At 33.1% G+C, this 15961-nt stretch overlaps 3 protein-coding genes across 4 annotated transcripts; 1 reads left to right on the top strand and 2 right to left on the bottom strand.

Moving 5' to 3' along the window:
• Positions 1-2174: 2174 nt before the first annotated feature.
• LOC106322714 (E3 ubiquitin-protein ligase RGLG2-like) lies at positions 2175-5280 on the top strand. 2 transcript variants are annotated; one of them, XM_013760834.1, is made up of 11 exons: positions 2175-2342; positions 2578-2899; positions 2981-3065; positions 3140-3394; positions 3475-3572; positions 4047-4126; positions 4209-4314; positions 4383-4510; positions 4573-4765; positions 4866-4922; positions 5011-5280. In XM_013760834.1, the coding sequence occupies exons 2-11, from the start codon at positions 2642-2644 to the stop codon at positions 5089-5091; spliced, it is 1341 nt and encodes a 446-aa protein (XP_013616288.1). In that variant the 5' UTR covers positions 2175-2342; positions 2578-2641; the 3' UTR covers positions 5092-5280. The 2 variants fall into 2 exon arrangements, with proteins under 2 accessions (XP_013616288.1, XP_013616287.1); XM_013760833.1 differs by lacking the exon at positions 2175-2342 and adding an exon at positions 2375-2480 and having other exon boundaries at positions 5011-5241.
• A 783-nt stretch (positions 5281-6063) lies between these two features.
• Positions 6064-6813, bottom strand: LOC106323181. Its single transcript, XM_013761337.1, has one exon. The coding sequence runs from the start codon at positions 6811-6813 to the stop codon at positions 6064-6066; it is 750 nt and encodes a 249-aa protein (XP_013616791.1).
• A 1399-nt stretch (positions 6814-8212) lies between these two features.
• On the bottom strand, positions 8213-11288 carry LOC106326221 (cytochrome P450 724B1-like). Its single transcript, XM_013764243.1, has 9 exons — positions 11063-11288; positions 10416-10740; positions 10177-10329; positions 9495-9746; positions 9326-9412; positions 9078-9156; positions 8857-8963; positions 8634-8755; positions 8213-8455 (listed from the first exon to the last, which is right to left on the bottom strand). Exons 1-9 carry the CDS (start codon positions 11275-11277, stop codon positions 8365-8367), a joined length of 1431 nt encoding a protein of 476 aa, XP_013619697.1. The 5' UTR covers positions 11278-11288; the 3' UTR covers positions 8213-8364.
• Positions 11289-15961: the final 4673 nt, after the last annotated feature.

The following is a 15961-nucleotide window of genomic DNA, read 5'->3' as shown; positions in this document are numbered from 1 at the left end:
GTCTTGTCCGTCTAGGGAGAGTGAATCTGTGGCGTCTTTGGTGGTTTTTACTGTTTGTCCTTTGTTTGGGTTCTGCAACGGTGTAAGTGGTGGTATGATGGTGGCGTGGTTGTGTGTGGTGAGCAGAACAAGCCTATTGTTTCTTCAGAAGTTTCAAGTTTCTCGTCACCTCTCTATCTCTCAGTCTTGAAGGAGTCCTTCTCGCGACCTTTTAATAAGTATGTTCCGGTTGTTCGTCTGATACGTCCGTCCCTCGGTGGCTTCTGATGAATTAGTATAAGGAGGTTGGGGTTTTAGGCCTTCTGATGAAGGTTTCGCTGGAGAAGGGGGCTTTATTTTCCGGTGTCGGTCTCTCCTCTTTGTGGAGTTTCGTACTAGGCGTTTTGGTTCTGGCTTGGTACCATGAACGGTGGGTTCAGGTATGTTCGGTCTTGTGTTGTTGTGTTTGCCAGTTCGTCGCTTACTCTCTCTTGTGCTTGGTTGGTTCTTGGCAAGAGTGCCGGCAGTTCAAGGATTTTTGGACTTACTGCTATTCCCCTTATCAAAGATTGTCTTTAGATTCAGATATATGATTGTAAGGTTTATTTAAGTGGTTGTATGTGTTGCCTTTTGTTTGGGCTCGAGGTTTCCTTGTATGGATTATGTTTCCGGGGATGGTAATATGTATCCGCCGGCTGTTGAAGTTCATCTTGTATGTTTTAAATTTCATCAATCAAATTCAGACGGAAAAAATAATAATAACAATTTGAGTATTTGCACTCTACACACAAAGAATATAATGTATTTAGGTAAATACACATTTTAATTGTTCCCCACTATTTTTTAGTTAGAATGACTCTACTATCCTTATTGCTTAAATTAAATAGAAAATACATCTAAATTCTCTATTGCTTCTTTTTTTTTTTTAATTTTAAATTCATTTTCCATCATTCTCTTTCTTCCAAACCCACTTGCAATTCCAGTGATAATGTTCATATTTCCTTGTCAAAGATATTAATTATTTTTGTATTACAACTCACCCTCTTTCCTCTACTAAACTAAATTTTTTTTCTACTAAACTTGTTTTAATTTTCAAAATCCTCGCACCTCTGCAAATTCGACTAACAAAACCAGTTGACAAAACTAATACATAGACTGATATCATTTCATTTACACAAATTATAAATAAGAAAATTGTAATGTAAATTGGGTTAGACAGCTACAATAATTTATTGGTGCATTGTAATACACCAAAAATAATAGCCCGTTAGAATCTTCTTTGAATTAGACGCTAAGATTAATTGTTATATGGTTAACATATTTAATAACATATAAAATTATAATTATCCGACATAAATTATTATACATAACAGTTTATTTTTTGGATTATTCATTCAAATTTATTGTTAGATGGCTAACATATATCTAATTATGTATAATAATTAAGTTATCCGTCAAATCTAATGGAAAATATTTTAAAACTAAATATTGATATATAATTTATTATTTAGCCTTTAATAAATTGTTTTAGGTAGCGAATTATTATAGTATAGGAGCATTTCAACAGTTATTCAGTTATTCATCTGAATCTGATATACCAAACATGTCAGACAAGATTTTTTTCGCAATGACTCTTGGGTGCATATGTATTACTAGATTTTCCAATTCAAAGTTGTAAAATTATATTTATCAGAATTAGGAAAAAAATATTTTACATTAAATAAAATAAGAATATATATATGTATTTGTTAGTAACAGTGGTTGTCGGAAAATAAAAGAAAAAATAAAAATTTACCTGGAGGAGACTAGAACGAAGAAAAAGAAAGTGCGAGAGAGCTCATCAATGGCACAAAGAATGGTTTTTTAGGTGTTGCTCTGTGAGGAATACTGTTTCACTTATAAATCTCAAAAAATATAACAAATATATTTCATATCTTTTTTTTATGCTAGCTAGGAACCTTATATAACACCAAATAGGGGCAAACTTTCATGAGGGCTTAATATGTAATTTATTGTGTTTTGAAGCTACTAAAACTTAACTTTTTACTGTTATAGGTATTTTCCTAATTTCATATTTCTTTATGGGTTTTAGCCTAATTAACTCTAACTTTTTTAGTAAAGTGGATCTTAGAAAATTTCCGCCATTAGCGTGCTTAGCAATTTATTTAAAAGAAAAGTAATTATCATTCTCGTGTAATGATTTGATAGAAGAAACAAAACAAACAACAGAGATAGAGAGAGCAGAAAGTGAAACTGCTTTCGATCAAAAAATGGGAAACTTCTAAGTTGTAACGCCAACGCTGCTGTGATTTGGATCGAAGGCAGCTCCTTCACTCTGATTCATCTCTTCGTCAAGTCCCAAGGTGACTATTTTTTCGTCTCTATGCTTTTTCCGCCAAATGTCGGCAGATTCAGTCTTGGTTCAATTCGGACAATGAAACTAATTGTAAAGTTCGTAGCTTTGTCTGAAAAAAAAAAACTACTCTTTCACTAATCCTCAGGTTATAGTATTCCACAAAGTTTCTGGCTTTTTTTTTACTGGGATTCATGAATATACTCTAATAAATGCCAAATCTTTCTGAATCTTTTGTTTTGTAGGTTACTAAATTGACCTTGAGAGGGTTTGAACTGAATCCAAAAGGTTTTACTTTTTTCGAGTTTGATGGGGACAGGGAACTCTAAGGAGAAATGGAGACAGCGCTCTTCATCATCGTTTACGTCAGCTTCATCACCATGGGCTTCTCATCAATCCTATCCTCAGTATCCTCCTCCACCTCCTGAGTGTGCACAACCTCATTCACCTTCATATACTACTCAGCCTTACTCTCAGCCGCCGGCTTCTCAAAGTTATGGCAATGATAAGAAGAGGCTGGAGCGCAAGTATTCAAAAATCTCCGATGATTACTCCTCTTTGGAGCAGGTGACAACCTGAATCTCTACTTTGCTTCTTGGTGATTACAAAGAAAAAAAAAGCCTCACATTATTGTTCTATTTCCTTTAGGTGACAGAGGCTCTTGCTCATGCGGGTCTAGAATCTTCAAACCTCATTGTCGGTATTGATTTCACTAAAAGCAACGAGTGGACAGGTCTGTGAGATTGTAACATTCTGTCTTTTAGTTGTAATGCATCAAATGATTTAACACTTTATTATTGATAACAGGAGCCAGGTCTTTCAATAGGAAAAGCCTACACTTCATAGGCAACACTCCCAACCCTTATGAGCAAGCCATTGCTATCATAGGAAGAACCTTAGCCGCTTTCGACGAGGACAACTTGATTCCATGCTATGGCTTTGGTGATGCTTCAACACATGATCAAGATGTGTTTAGTTTCAATCCAGAGGATAGGTTCTGTAATGGGTTTGAGGAAGTGCTTGGTCGATATAAAGAGATTGTGCCTCAGCTTAAGCTTGCAGGTTTTGTTTCTTTTCCCTTTTTTGGGCCTTTTAAATGTTAACAAAGATCTTAATTTGAAATAAGTTGGAATATGTTGCAGGTCCCACCTCGTTTGCTCCGATCATTGATATGGCCATGACCATTGTTGAGCAGAGTGGTGGCCAGTATCACGTCCTAGTGATAATAGCAGATGGTCAGGTACCAACACTACTGTTATGATCCTCTGTTTTTTGATGTTTAAGAAATCGTTAGGCGCTTTTATAGAGGATTAGTAACTAGGCTAGGCTGATTATGGAGTCTAGACGTAAACTAATTATTGATTTATTATATATATATTTTACATTTATTTTAAAAAATTTTAATTTTTGAGTTTAATAATAAAATGATTGTGATAAGTTATCAGATATACCAAAAAAAAAATTAGACAAATTTGTGTCTAGCCATTTTTTGAACATTAAAAATCGGTCTAGGCGAGGCTTAGGTCTATTCAGCAAAGCAAATCGGATCTAAACGAAATAATTTTCAGAACGATTGATTAAAAAATCGGTATCGGTTTAGGCACCTACCTAATCAATAATCTCATGTAAAATGCCTAACTAGTGTCTAGCTATTTTTTTGAACATTGTTTTTTTGTGTCAATGACAAGAAGCATTCATTAACTGGTTACTTCAGGTTACAAGAAGCGTTGACACTGAAAATGGACAGTTAAGTCCGCAAGAACTCAAGACTGTGGATGCTATCGTGCAAGCGAGGTTGTAATATTGTCTGAATCTTTCCATTTTGTTTGAAGTTCTCTCTCTTTGTATCTGATTTGATTTTTGTTGTCTACGGCAGTAAGCTTCCTCTATCAATCGTCTTGGTCGGCGTTGGGGATGGACCATGGGACATGATGAGGGAGTTTGACGATAATATTCCCGCCAGAGCTTTTGATAACTTCCAAGTAAGTTATCTTTAAAAGCTAAAAGACATCAAAGATCAAAGTCATTTTATGTGATGTTCTGTTTCTAGTTCGTCAACTTCACAGAGATCATGGCAAAGAACAAAGCTCAGTCCTTGAAAGAAACAGAGTTTGCTCTTTCTGCTCTCATGGAGATTCCTCAACAGTACAAGGCCACCTTAGAGCTTAGCCTTCTAGGGTAAATCTCTAAACATAATAGTTGTCAACTTTCTCTTCTTTGTTAACTTTTCTTTCTTGCAGAAGAAGAAACGGGAAGATCGCGGAACGGTTCCCACTTCCACCTCCAATGCATGGTGGAGCATCGTCCTACAATAAGCCAAAGGCTAATCGTGTTCCAAGTTTTAAACCGAGTGTACCTTCTTATCCTACTGAAAGCTATACTGTAAGGTCTAGTCCTGCGCCACCCGCTACAACCTCAGCTTCTGATAACCGGGTACTTTAAAAAACAAATTATATTTATTAAAAATTATATTTATTAAAATTATGTTTATAACTAAGGTTCGAAAGTTCATGTTATTGGTTCTATGTAACAGATATGTCCGATTTGTTTGAGCAATCCTAAAGACATGGCATTTGGTTGTGGACATCAGGTAAAATCCTACAAACATAATGTTAATCATCTTCTTTACTAAATCGATTGAAACATTAAAGTAACTTCGTTTTCTGTTTTGATACAAGACTTGCTGCGACTGTGGACCTGATCTTCAAGCGTGTCCAATTTGCCGTGCACCGATCCAGACAAGAATTAAACTCTACTGACGAGTAGAGATCAGATCGACAACCCTTCTCTCTTGTTCATCTTCTTACAATATATTTTGGGAATTTAGTTTGATACAACTTACTGAGGTTTCTCCGAGAATGATCGGATCTTTCATGTAAAAAGAATATATGTGTTAGTGTGTTCGTTGATTCACTCTGCTTTTAGTAAAAATTGCTGTTATCAATCAATGTGTCTAAGTCCATGCAAGTTAATCCTTCTTCTCGACAAAGTTTTTTCAAGTTCGTAATGGTAACTTGGCCTAGTGGTAAAAAGGTTCCAGCTGGAGTTTCCGCCATGGATTCGATTCCTCTTGGCCATCCATAGACGTTTTAAGTGGCAAGAAAACCCGAATTTCTATGGGCCTCTCGGTGATTAGTCCTTGGGCCTAAAAAGTCTTTGGGATCATACCAAGGGTATCAAAAAAAAAATAATGGTAACTTGCCCTCCAAATTATATCTTCCTAGAGTTCTCATGTAACGACCTTTAAAAGAAAACACATCTATAAATCGGTTCCGTGTTAAGAGACTATATTATATAGACTTGGGATCCTCTATCTTTCTAACAACATCTGGTTATGTCCTATGTGTTTGATTTGTAACTTTTTCAGCAAAAATGTAAAATAGAGAACGTAAGTAATCCAATCATTCATCAATGGATAGTAAACGACAAACAAGGAGTTGAGAACTTCACTCACTAACTTAATCCAATGGTGCATTACCATTAATTTTAAAAAATGGTTCAAACCAACATTTTTTTTTTTCGAATGAATGCAAAATTTATTCAATCGGAAAAAAACGGTATTACATTAAGTGCATCTAGAGTTTACTTTGTACTAGAGTCAAAACAGTAATACGATCTCATCTAGAGCTTATAAGCTGTGAGGGAAGTCTTCTCGTCCCAAACCATCCACATAAACCTTCATCCAGATATTTCTTAATTACCCTTACCCCTCACAACAAGTAACTTCAGTCTTATTGTCTTATCCACAAACTTATAAATATACGCTCATCCCTTGGCTGCTCCCCATGGCGACGAGCATTTCGCTCACACCAGATACTATGTACCAAAACTTGGAAGGCATAGCAAAGCAGAAATCCCTTCGTGGTCTTTTGATGCTGTCTCGAAATAGCATCAATAATATCATTCCATTCATAAGTGAACTCATTACCCATAATACCTTCAACTAACTCTCTCCAGATTTTCCCCGAATATCTACATCCAAAGAATAAATGCCGACAAGTCTCTTCAGCCTCTGTACACAGAACGCAAGTCTCATCAACTGCGTTGTTCCAAAGCTTCATTCTATCATATGTTGGCAGTCTGTTTCGTATAGCCACCCAAACAACAAAAGAGAATTTAGGAGCAGGCTGAGGAAACCATACCCCTTTATTCCAACCGCAGACTGGCTGAGCTTGACGCATAGACTGCCAAGTCTTCTTTGTTGAGAATCTGTTTGCAAAAGTATTTTCATTCTGCTTCCAGAGTGGGATATCATCTTCTTCACTTCTATTTCGGACCTTTTCAATTTCTTCCTCCACCTCATTTAGAATACTCAGTCTATGTCTTCGTCTACGGTGCCCCGCTAGAACATCAGCAACATGTGAATCATCAGTGATACCCATAGCCAAAGTTCCTCCTCTCCCCAATAAATCATTCAAACATCCAAGCTGTGACCAAGAATCATACCAAAAAGATGTATGCTCCCCATTATAAACATCCATCTTAAGGTATTGTTTAGGATAATCCCTTAACTTCAAAATTTTTCTCCACATCCAAGAGCCTACAGCTATGCTTCTCATCGACCAGAAAGACCCCTTTCAAACAAATAACAGTGAATCCATTTGACCCATAAAGATGAACGACAAGCAAAGATCCTCCAGAGGATAACGACAAGCAAAGATCCTCCAGAGCAGCTTCAGACCAAGGACCAAATTGATTTCCTTAAGTGGTTTTAGCCCCAAACCCCCTTCACACTTCGGTAAACATACATCCTTCCAACTGACTTTGGCTTTACTTGTCTTTAAATCTGGCCCAGACCAAAGAAAAGCAGAGCATAAACTTTCAATCTCCTTTAGACAACTACTAGGAAGCCTGAAAGACGATAACCAGAAATTAGCCATGCTAGTAATCACTGAGCTGATGAGTTGAAGCCGACCTCCATGAGATAAGAATCTACCCGTCCAAGACTTCATCCTCTTTCTGATTTTCTCCACCAAGGGCATATAATCATTCACCGTCATTCTCTTAGTGAGCAAAGGTAGTCCAAGGTATCTCACTGGAAGATTTCCAGTCGCAAAGGGGGAAACAAGCAAGAATATCACTCTCTTAATCTTCTGAAATCCCAGCCGTATAGAGAGTGGAATTTTCAAGACTTATCTTTAGACCAGAAATATGAGCAAATTCTTCAAAGATCTTGAGAATACCTTCTATTGAGCGCTTTGTACCATCAGTGAAGACTAACAAATCATCAGCAAAACAAAGGTGTGTAAGAAGAATGTTCTGACACTGAGGGTGATAGCCAATGATCTTCTGCGCTGCAGCTTTGTCTAACAGGTGAGACAGAACGTTTATACAGATGACAAAGAGATAGGGAGAAAGAGCACAACCCTGCCTCAGTCCTCGCTTACTCTGAAAAAAACCAGCTAGCTCTCCATTTACTTGAACCGAGAAAGAAGGAGTGCAAACACAAAGTTCAATCCAATGCACAAACTGCTCTGGCAGATTTAGATCTCTCAATGTGTTCAGCATGAAAGGCCAGGAAACAGAATCAAAAGCCTTTCCAATATCAATCTTCATGGCGCATCTAGGTGATATATCCTCCTTATGATAATCCTTGACTATTTCAGTAGTTAGCAACAGATTCTCCACCAATAATCTATCTCTAACAAAAGCTGATTGATTTGGGGATATACATTGAGGAAGCGTACCTTTCAGACGATTTGCAATGATCTTAGAGATTACTTTGTATAGGACATTGCAGCAAGATATTGGCCTATAATCCCTCATCTCAACTGCAGCTTCTTTCAAACCAACATTACCATTAACATAAAAATAGAGTCAGCTCAAACTTTATTCAAACAATATACATGAGAGAAAGAGCAAGATTCAAAAGAACCGCTAAGTAATATATATCAATATCATACATGATTTTGCTACGGAAGAAACTAATTAAAATACGACATAATTAAAACACTAGATTTATAGTTTCTGAAGGTTAATTTAAATTTCAATATCAGATGGATTCATTATTAACGCAGCTAATCTTCATGGATTTATGTTGTTGGGTCGATCTCCAAAAGCATGCCTCTCTTGAACTCTACGTAAGGATGCGCTATTGGCATTTCGTCTGACTTGATTTTCCACCTACCAACGTACAAAAAAGTTTCCACATGAGCTAATGATAATTTTCGAAACTTAAATGGTATAAAACATTTAAGCTATGAATTAAACATAATATGATAGATGATTATGTCGGATAAAGAGTCCAAATCATTAGTTAACTAGAGAGAGAGAGAGAGTGATTAGAGCTAGGGAGACAAACCTATAAGAGAGAACAAGATGATGAAGGAAGAAAGCAATCTGGAGTTTTCCAAGTTCACCACCAGGACATACCCTTACTCCTCCTCCAAACGCCGTCGTTTTCTTATTCATCTTCCCCTTGTCCTATTTATATAGTTTTCAAGAAACAATATTAATTTCTTCTTTCAGTTTACCTTTATTTCTGCTTACCATTTGAATGCATCTGTTATAAATATTTTACTTACAGTCCATCTCATGGGATTAAATTCATAAGGATTTTCATGGAGAGATGGATCAAGATGTACTGCTGTGAAAATAGGAAACACCTTCCATCCTTTTGGAATCACATATTCTGCCAATCAAGCATATTACAAATTTATTTTTTAGGGTCAAAATTACAAATTTAATTTAATATTGCTTTTAACTAGTAATTTAAAAAAAAAACAGATTATCAAATTTAATTAACCTTTGAATTTAATATCATGGGTAGCTTTTCGATGTACCGTCTTGACAATATTTCCACATCGCAGTGCTTCAGACATCACCTGTAAATTCGATCAATTATGCAAAAAGTACTTGTAAGAAGAACACATTCAAAAACTAAAGATCAATATATATCCTATGATTTTAAATTAGAATATAAATATTTGAACTTGTTTACCAAAACATTTTTGATAAAAAGAAAAAAATGAAAAAGAATTATGGGATCGGTACACGTTGGGTGAATTCCATCTTCTGATAATCTTCCCAGTTCAAGAGTTTTTCATCTCCTTTCTTGGCTCTAATTGATTCATGTTCTTCCTGCACACATTCACATGCATGGATAATTAAGCTAAGCATTGCAAATATCTATAGATAAGGAGAAAAGATATAAGTACTAAACCTTGAGTTTTTGAAGAACATTTGGAGATTTTGCGAGAAAATAGACAACCAAGGAAAGAAGAGTGGCACTTGTTTCAAAGCCTCCAAGCAAAATGTCCAATACAATGCTAACTTTCTCTTCATAATTTAGATCCTCATTTGACATGATCACATCTAGAAAATCTTCTTCTCTTAATCCCTTCTTCATCTCTCGTTCTTCATGTTCTCTTTGTTTTATCATGCCCATAACCCTCGTGGACAATCTCTTCCTAGCCTAGCAAACATTAAAAATAATTGATAACTATATATTTGTTCAAAATTTTTTTTGATAACTATATATTATTTTATATTAAATTATATATGCTATGCAACTGCATATATAAATGTGTCTTTTTTTGTAACACCAATATAAATGTGTCTAAAAGCAAAACGTACGAAAATGCCTGATATAGCTTTTAACCCCAAAAAAATTGGACATAGCTGAACTGTGAAACCCTAAAAGTGGATTTACATATTTTAATTCTTACAAAATAGCTCAGTTATATTTTATATTTTAAACGCAAAGGAAAACGTACGACAGTTTGACCCAAAAAAAACGCAAAAGGAAAAAAATCAAAACCTTAATCCGTGAAATTAAAATTTCAATGAGGAGCTCAACTTTTTTGTTACCTTGGAGGATTTAATGTAATAGGATTGGATCTAACCTTAATTGCGTTTGTATAGGCCGTTCCTGGAAGCGGTACTGGTAACGATACAAACCCTTTCATATAAGTTAAAAAATCTTGTAATACATAACTTCTTGCTGGATCTTCTGGTTTGATGCTCAATAGTTGGTTTACCATAACACTCATAGTAAACTGAATAATTCAACCACAAGAAAGATACCAGAATCAAAAAAAGATGTACTAAATCAAGGTTAATGACTCTATAATAAATTGATTACCATTTTAACTTCTTTATGGAATTCGATTTCTCTGCAATTTTTCCATGACTCTAGCATCGATATAGAGAGGTTCTCTGCGCAGAGAAGAAACTCGGGTTTCGACTTTGTGAGATTGATGAAGCTAATGATAACATTTTTTAGTTTCCTGTGAATTTTTCCGGTGGCTAGTAGGAGGGAATATTCGCCGAGAATGTCATGCATCGCTTTTGGATAATCCGATGTAAATAACTTCCCTTCGTTTTGAAGTATGAACATGTTGAGTTCTTGGTCACATGACACTATTGCTTTTCCACCGCATAGATTTGACATGAAAACTTTTCCATACCTGAAAAAAAAACTTTCACAATTTTTAATGATCTCCAATTTAGATAAGCTATTATCTTGTATTATTACAAATACAGATTTACAGTATCCAACTTTTTTCTATTGGATTTCTTTTTATCAACAATAACCAGAATTTGGTCAGAAAACAAGAATGTCATATATGCAAAAATTCAGAGAGATTTCTCTTGCACATAGAGTTTCGTTTGTATTACTATGGAGATTATTCTCCAATCAAAATGATATTGCTTCTAGTTTTCTGTGATATTTTTCGGGGCAATTTATATAAACAAGATGATCAGTTAAAGAAAATAAGTCATTGTTACCGTGAAACACGTTGTTGCAAGAATGTGCCAATGGAGTCTGATCTATGAGGTTTGAAGAAAGAAATGGTTTCTCCAATAAACGGCCATCCCATGCTACCACTTAGCGATGAGTTATTATCTTTTGTTTCATTTTGCTTAGATACTGAAACATAATGAATCAAAATTATAGAGAGGAAGACAAATCCTAACGATAAAATGATCGATAAGACCAACATTGTCTTTCTTATTAGACTGATCCTATTTTAATGAGTGTGTTTTTTATAATTCTATATCTTGGTCTTTATACCTCTATATATACACATACACAAGCAAATACTAGAAAGAATCCATAGTGTAAATTTCCCTATTCTTTAGACAACATAATCAATTTTATTGATATTTTGTTGTGTTGTCAAAAAAAAAGCATCGTATTCAAGGAAACAATGATTACTGGTATGTAACATATGTTAGAAAAGTATTTTGACATGTGTCAGTAGGGTGATAATTTGTTGTTTTGACCAAAAAAAAAGAAGTAGATTGTATCCAAAGGAAACGACGCTTATACTTGTAATGTTAAAAAGGAATTTTGACATGTGTCATTACTGTATAACTTTCAGATTTTCCACACTACACAATTGGAATCAAATCAATGAATAAAGACAATGCATGTTGTTGAATATTTATGTGTCATTACCAAATAGTATTGACTTTTTAAAATATGTACTAGATTTTGATTATAATATTATGTATTTTATATAAAATAATCTAACATATTTTATATATTTGTTATGTATTTTTATAATTTGTATATATTTTTATGTATTTAAGTATATTTTTTATTACATATTTTTATAATTTGTTAGTATAATCTTGTTCAAATAATTTATCTAATGAAAAAAAGGAAAAAAACTACAACTACATGTGTTTTGAATTAATGATTCTCATCTTTAAAGATATGGCAATATAGAAAAATAACTAAAATAATAAACTGATTTATTTTTACGGGTAATATTAGGAGTGTGTGTTCGGATACCCGTTCGGGTTCGAGTCAGGTATTTCGGATTTTCGGATATTTCAGCATAGGGGTATAGAACCCGTTCGGGTTTTTCTGTAATTCGGATCGGGTTCGGGTATTTTTAGTTCGGGTTCGGTTATTTCAGGTCGGGTTCGGATATTGAGATTTTGAAAAATAAAAATAAAAATTTTCATTTTTAGGTTTATTCTATTTAAAAATATAGATTTCACTTAACTAATTTTTTTATTTTTTAATAGATTGAATGATTGATAGATTTGAAGATAACATTTCAAAAATAAATAAACATTAATCTGGTTATTGTTTTGAAATTTTGAATGTAACTTTTGCTAATACATGAAACAAAAAAACTTGACATGCATTTTAATTGAGTGACAAATCGTTTTCTCCGTAATTATATGTATATCCCTTATATACTAAAGCACAAGTCACTCAATCAATAAAATTGTGACACTTGGAAATTATTTTTCACAAATTAAATAAAAGAAAAAAAAACAGTTTCATTTTTCTCTAACTTATATCTATATAAAATTAAAAAATCCCTAAAATTTCTCACACAACACCACGATTTCACGATTTGGAAACCGTTAATCTTTTTCCCTATAAAATATTTAACTCATGATGCCATAAACTTTAAATCATTTCTATTTGCTTTCAAAATTATAAATTCTCAAATTCTTTGAAACCATTCCTGGCTCTTTAATTTCTATAGTGTGATGAAAACTTCTAATGGTCGTTATCTACAGTGTCGAATCAACAACTGTAGATCCATATAAACATAGTCTATAGCCAAAAGGTGGCACAACAAAAAAATTCAAAAACAAAATTCAACGAATTGAGAAAACAGAAATTTGCTGTGGACGGATAAACGGAGCTTCACTACAAAGTTGGCAGATGAACATAAATTCCAGGTTAGTAAGATTGAAAACCCCCGAATTCTTCATGTTCGAATCAAATTTGTTTTATGTTGAATTCGTTTTCCATAAACCTCTTCCTCTTCTAATCTACATATAGTTTTTTAGATATTGGAAAATACTACATGAAAATGGAAACATAAACAAAACAAGTCAATAAGATTTTCAAAATAGACTAAATCAGTTCTCAGTTTTGCTGTAATATATATATGTTTATTTATCGTGGTGGTGATAATTCAGGGAGAGAGTAAGAGCTAGTCTTTTTATAACGCACTTGCAAGGTCTTAAAGAAACTTTGGAAGCAACACTAGAAGAAACAAATGTGGTGATAACTACAAGGTAACAAATAAGGCTTACAAAATTCGGGTGATAGGATAGACGAGAAAGACTCATGTTTACTCTTTAGATCGAGACCTCACCTGATCAGGTTGGTCTTCCTTATATTTATTTTATTTATTTATAATCTAACAAAAATGTGGTTACATTATTTTATGTTTACCTTCTGATCAACAGATCAACATTGATACACTTTTGTTTTATTTTTCTTATAGTGTTACCAAAATCTAAATTTTCCTTAAAACAAAAAAAAAACGTTGGAGAAAGTATGGTATTGAAGATGAAGAAATGTAAAAGCAAAACTGAAAGAAAACAAAAAAAGTTATAGAAGTAGACGGAAAAACTACAAAGATAATAGAGAGGTCAATTATCCACAAAACTAAGGTTGGTATTTTAATCTTGCTGGTGCAAGCCATTTTTTCAGTTTGTTCTCCGTAGTGATTTTTATTTTGGAAAATCAAATATTTTTAGGTCTATATATATATTGGACAGTTTAAGATGTAACAACAAATTTAAATTTTCTCTTTATGATTCACAATAACATTTGTTCATTGTAAATTTTTATTTTATTTTAGTTTTAAAGAACACTAAATTTTACCAAAAAAATAAACAATAAAGAACACTATAATTTTATTTTTTTAAAAGAATTTAATTGCAAGCACAAATTAAGCACGGGGTGATAATACTAGTATTATATGATCTTAAAGTATGTGTAACATCAATAAAGATATTTAATTTGAAATAAAATGAGAGATGTAAACAAGAAATATAAGGGTAAATATACATATGTTCGGTTATCTTCAGATATTCATTCGGGTTCGGATATTATCCGTTTGGATTGGGATATCCAATCTCTCTTAAATCAATATCCGTTCGGGTATTTTGCTATTTCGGTTCGGGTTTTTCGGGTCGGATTAGGATACGGATTCGGGTATCGGGTAAAATGCCCACCTCTAGGTAATTACTCACTTTGTTTCAAAATACATGAAGTTTTAGGATGGAGCACAACTGTTAATAAACTTGTTTTTTATCTAAAAATATCATTAAAGTATAAATTAAAAATTATTCAACCAATCACAAAACAATCACAAAACAAACTATAAAATATGATTGGCTACACAGATTTTGATAAAGTTAAAAAGTACATTGAAATATGAAAACATCATCTATTTTGAAACATCAAAAACTCCATAAAACATCATCTCTTTTGAAACGGAGGGAGGATAAAGATCCGGTTTATTAAAGATGTAAACGAGAAATAAATTTGGTGTCATACAATTAAAACAATTTCATATGGTCAAATTTCAATATAAAAAAACGTATGAATATTTATGTTTTTACCGATGACATCTTGACCCATTATATGGATATGGTCAAATTCAATATACTAAGTTCTAAAAAAATATGCATTATTTGCTATTAAATGTTTTCTAGGTTAGTTGATTTGGAACATGAAACCATAAAAAGAAATATGTATATATTTCGTGAAGAGAATAGGTTAATAAATGTCATATTAATTGAATTAAAGATATTAGTATTAAAAGCTTATTTTTGATTGGTTGAATTTAAAAGTGAGAAAATAACTAATTATTCTAATAAGAAAATGGCATGCCATTGTAATTAACTTAAAAACTCAAAGACAAAAAATTTTGTAGGGATTTTGCTTTAATAGTTAGATTTCCTTTTAGGAAAAAAAAATCTGATATTACTAAATCAGATATTAAATTTCCTAATATCATATATATGAGAATGTATATATAATTATATATTTTGCCATTACAAAAATTAATTAATAAAAAAAAGATAACTAAACATGTGTGTGTATTTTGTGTGTCTATAAAAAGGATAAGCAGCTTCACTTGTTGACACGAGGACCACGCCAATAAGCTACTCTGGACGAAGGCTCAATTAAAATTTGTACATCCAAACTCGTTTTTCTAGAGGTTTGCTTTCGTTGTATAGTTTGTATGAGACTTGGTCCATGCATGTGGGTGGCCTTTGTAGAGCCTTTCGATTGTACCAAGTTTTTTTTATTTCCCGGTTAACTGTTTTTAGCAAGCATGTTATGAAAACTTATATTTTCTCAAACTTTTTAGTAATTAAGATTTTTTTTTTGAAACATTTATATATAAATTATATAAAACTAGCAAAATATATTCCCAAAACAAAAAGTATAGAAATTCTTGTTACCCAGACAGAAATTAAAATAACCAAAATCAAATATTTTCAAGCTGTCACATAAGGCGTGACTGCGTGACAGCGTGAGTGAAGACCCATCATTCCCAAACTTGCTTTCAGCTTCTTATCTATCATGGACCCCCATGAACCAAACCAAACCAAACCAACATACTCCTTTACATTTTATGATTTTAATACAAAATTATACTACATCTTTTGCTTACTAGTATTTTCTTTTGTCAAGCTTTTGCTTACTAGTATTAGTATTACTTAACGTTTTATCATCTTCATTTTGTAACGTCCTTGTTCAAATCAGTTATAAAGTTTCATTGTGCCATTCATCTTCGCTCTTAAATTTGGTGCTCCCAAAATATATACATGTTTTAATCATAACCTATGATTTAGCACTCCACCAACGCTGAATTATTAGTCTAAAACCCTCCTTTTACCTGCAGAAAA

Source organism: Brassica oleracea, chromosome C2 (assembly GCF_000695525.1).
Source record: "Brassica oleracea var. oleracea cultivar TO1000 chromosome C2, BOL, whole genome shotgun sequence".
NCBI lineage: Eukaryota > Viridiplantae > Streptophyta > Magnoliopsida > Brassicales > Brassicaceae > Brassica > Brassica oleracea.
Note: the sequence above shows the minus strand (reverse complement) of the source record. Positions and strands in the feature narration are given on the sequence as shown.